Consider the following 2,299-nt stretch of genomic DNA (forward strand, 5'->3'; position numbering starts at 1 on the left):
ATTAAAACGGAATTTAGAGTGACGACAGCCTGAGAGGGAGTGGGTTTACTTAGTTTTTCTGACACATACAGTCTTGAAGTCATCTGGAGGCAGGAAGTCATCCTGGTCTCATCCTGCCTGAATCCCTGAGCGCAGAAGCACAGACAGAGCGCACAAAGTCTCGCCCAACAGGGCACTAAAGCCAGATGTGGTGATTTTGTAACTTGTGGCACAAACTCTGCATCATATTTCCAAAAAAAAAACAAAAACCCTGAACTGCCACAGAAACGATCAGGGTTTGGAAACCCAGCTCCCTTTAAATCATCCAGTGCCGAAATGTCCAGCTGTGTGCGGAAGTGCAGCAGATTCTGACGGATGAGTGAGGAATTAACACATAAATAATGAGCATCTGACTCCCTGCATTTAAGATATGGCTTCTGAGGTAAAAACTCCTCTTTTTGTGAGATAAATTGAAAGTGAAGGATTCTGCTCCAGATCACGCAGTTTCCACTCAGCAGCAACATCTGGCGGCCAGGGTTAGGACGCGGAGGACTTTTTCTCCTTCTGGCGGAGGTGAATCTTCATGTGCCGCCTCCTCTCGTCGCTCCGCGCGAACTTCCTCCCGCACTGCTCGCAGGAGAAGGGTTTCTCGCCGGTGTGCGTGCGGATGTGAGTGGTGAGGTGGTCGCTGCGGCTGAAGTTCCGCATGCAGATGCGGCACTGAAAGGGTTTGTGGCCGGTGTGGATGCGCAGGTGTCGGCTCAGCTCGTCCGAACGGGAGAACCTGCGGTCGCAGCTCTCCGCGGGGCAGGGGTACGGCCTCTGGTGGACGGGCGTCTTGCTCGGTCGGTTCGGATACTTTCTGGGCCTTAAAATCGGCCTGAGTGGGAGGTTCTGGTGGCTGGGGAAAGAAGCGGCCATCGGACCTTCAGCGGCCGTTGATGGCGCACCGAGCGTAAAGTTTCTGATGGTGTTGAGAGGCGTGAGGGGCGGAGGCACCCTGAGAGAGTCCAGGGTGTAGGGAAGGGATTTCCTCTCCGGGAAAGCTGACTGGATGTCTCTCTGGCAGCTCTGCTGATAGAAGCCTCCGTAGTCCGGCATGATGGAGAGCAGAGCGGCGCCATCCACCGTCGGTTTTGGCGCGGAGTTGTACGGCTGAGGATGGTGATAGGACACGGCGCAGGTGGATGGGGCCAGGTACCCCCCTGCCGACTGGTCCTGGTACATGTCCCCGCTGCAGGAGTAGGATGGGGTCGGGTGAGGGTGGGGGTGGGGGTGGGGGTGAGGGGGCGCGTACATGTGGCTGATGTCAGGCTGTCCGTGCGCCATGTCAGGATCCGCCGCGTCTCCTCCTCCTGTGCAGATACTGGGTGATGCTGCAGGTGATCCAGACACAGCGGCGGGTCCCGGGGTGGCGATGTCAGCGCTGACCACGTTGATGACGTCTCCCGTTGTCCACGAGCCTCCCGCGCTCCTGGAGTCCACGGAAAACTTACCGGTGAACGCCAGCGGCTGCGAGCACAAAGTTGCCGCGTATTGCGCCAAGTCGGCCTGCAGCTGCAGCTCAGGTGTGCTCCGGCCCTCGAACAGAAGCTCACCTGGAAAACAGAGAGGTGCACGCATGTGAATTAGATCATAATCATGCATCATAAGAAGGTTTTGGCGCAGCCAGAGTTGAAGTTTTTCCCAAAAAGCTCCCAGCAGGTGACACGGTTCTTACCGCCTTCACTCCCATCAGATCTCCCCTCATGTTCCTCCTCCCCCTCAGGCTCTTCCTTAAAAACAATCGATGTTTCTGAGGTCAGGCCCCCCTCCGCCGCGTACACATCCTTAGGAATACTGTCTACAATACGACGCAGAGACGCAGAAAGTTCGTCAACTGCCTTCGCAGTCATTCCGCCTTGGATAGATTTAAACTGGCTGTATATTTAAATCAGTGTCTCCGGTTTGGTGGCTCTCAAGCGCAGTGAATGTTTTCCCTCATTTTGCCTGTTTAACCCCTGTGTTCCGCCTCTCATCTCTTTTAAATAGCTCCTACGCGGCGCAGTATGGTTATAAAGGGAATCTCTGGGTGTCCCGTTACGTCATTTACCAAATATGGACTAAGCTTGCAAAAAGAAGAGGGAACTCCAGAAATAGGACCGGAGGAGCTTGCCGTGACGACACATGGGAAAAACATGTAGAAATACACCTAAAAGCACGCAAACCGGTGCGTGAGTTGACTTTTTTTGGGTTGAATCTCTTTGATTTTAATCGCAATCATCAGCTTCGCGCCGCTTTCAGTCTCATTTAAAGGGAAATCTGAAGCTCATGGTTCGGA

General features: G+C 54.2%; 1 protein-coding gene across 1 annotated transcript; it reads right to left on the reverse strand.

The window, feature by feature from the left end:
* Positions 1 to 204: 204 nt before the first annotated feature.
* LOC140312718 (early growth response protein 2b-like) lies at positions 205 to 2,075 on the reverse strand. Its single transcript, XM_072390506.1, has 2 exons — positions 1,700 to 2,075; positions 205 to 1,577 (listed from the first exon to the last, which is right to left on the reverse strand). The coding sequence occupies exons 1-2, from the start codon at positions 1,872 to 1,874 to the stop codon at positions 517 to 519; spliced, it is 1,236 nt and encodes a 411-aa protein (XP_072246607.1). The 5' UTR covers positions 1,875 to 2,075; the 3' UTR covers positions 205 to 516.
* Positions 2,076 to 2,299: the final 224 nt, after the last annotated feature.

Source organism: Leuresthes tenuis, unplaced genomic scaffold, assembly GCF_036924035.1.
Source record: "Leuresthes tenuis unplaced genomic scaffold, fLeuTen1.0.hap1 SCAF_8, whole genome shotgun sequence".
Taxonomy (NCBI): domain Eukaryota; kingdom Metazoa; phylum Chordata; class Actinopteri; order Atheriniformes; family Atherinopsidae; genus Leuresthes; species Leuresthes tenuis.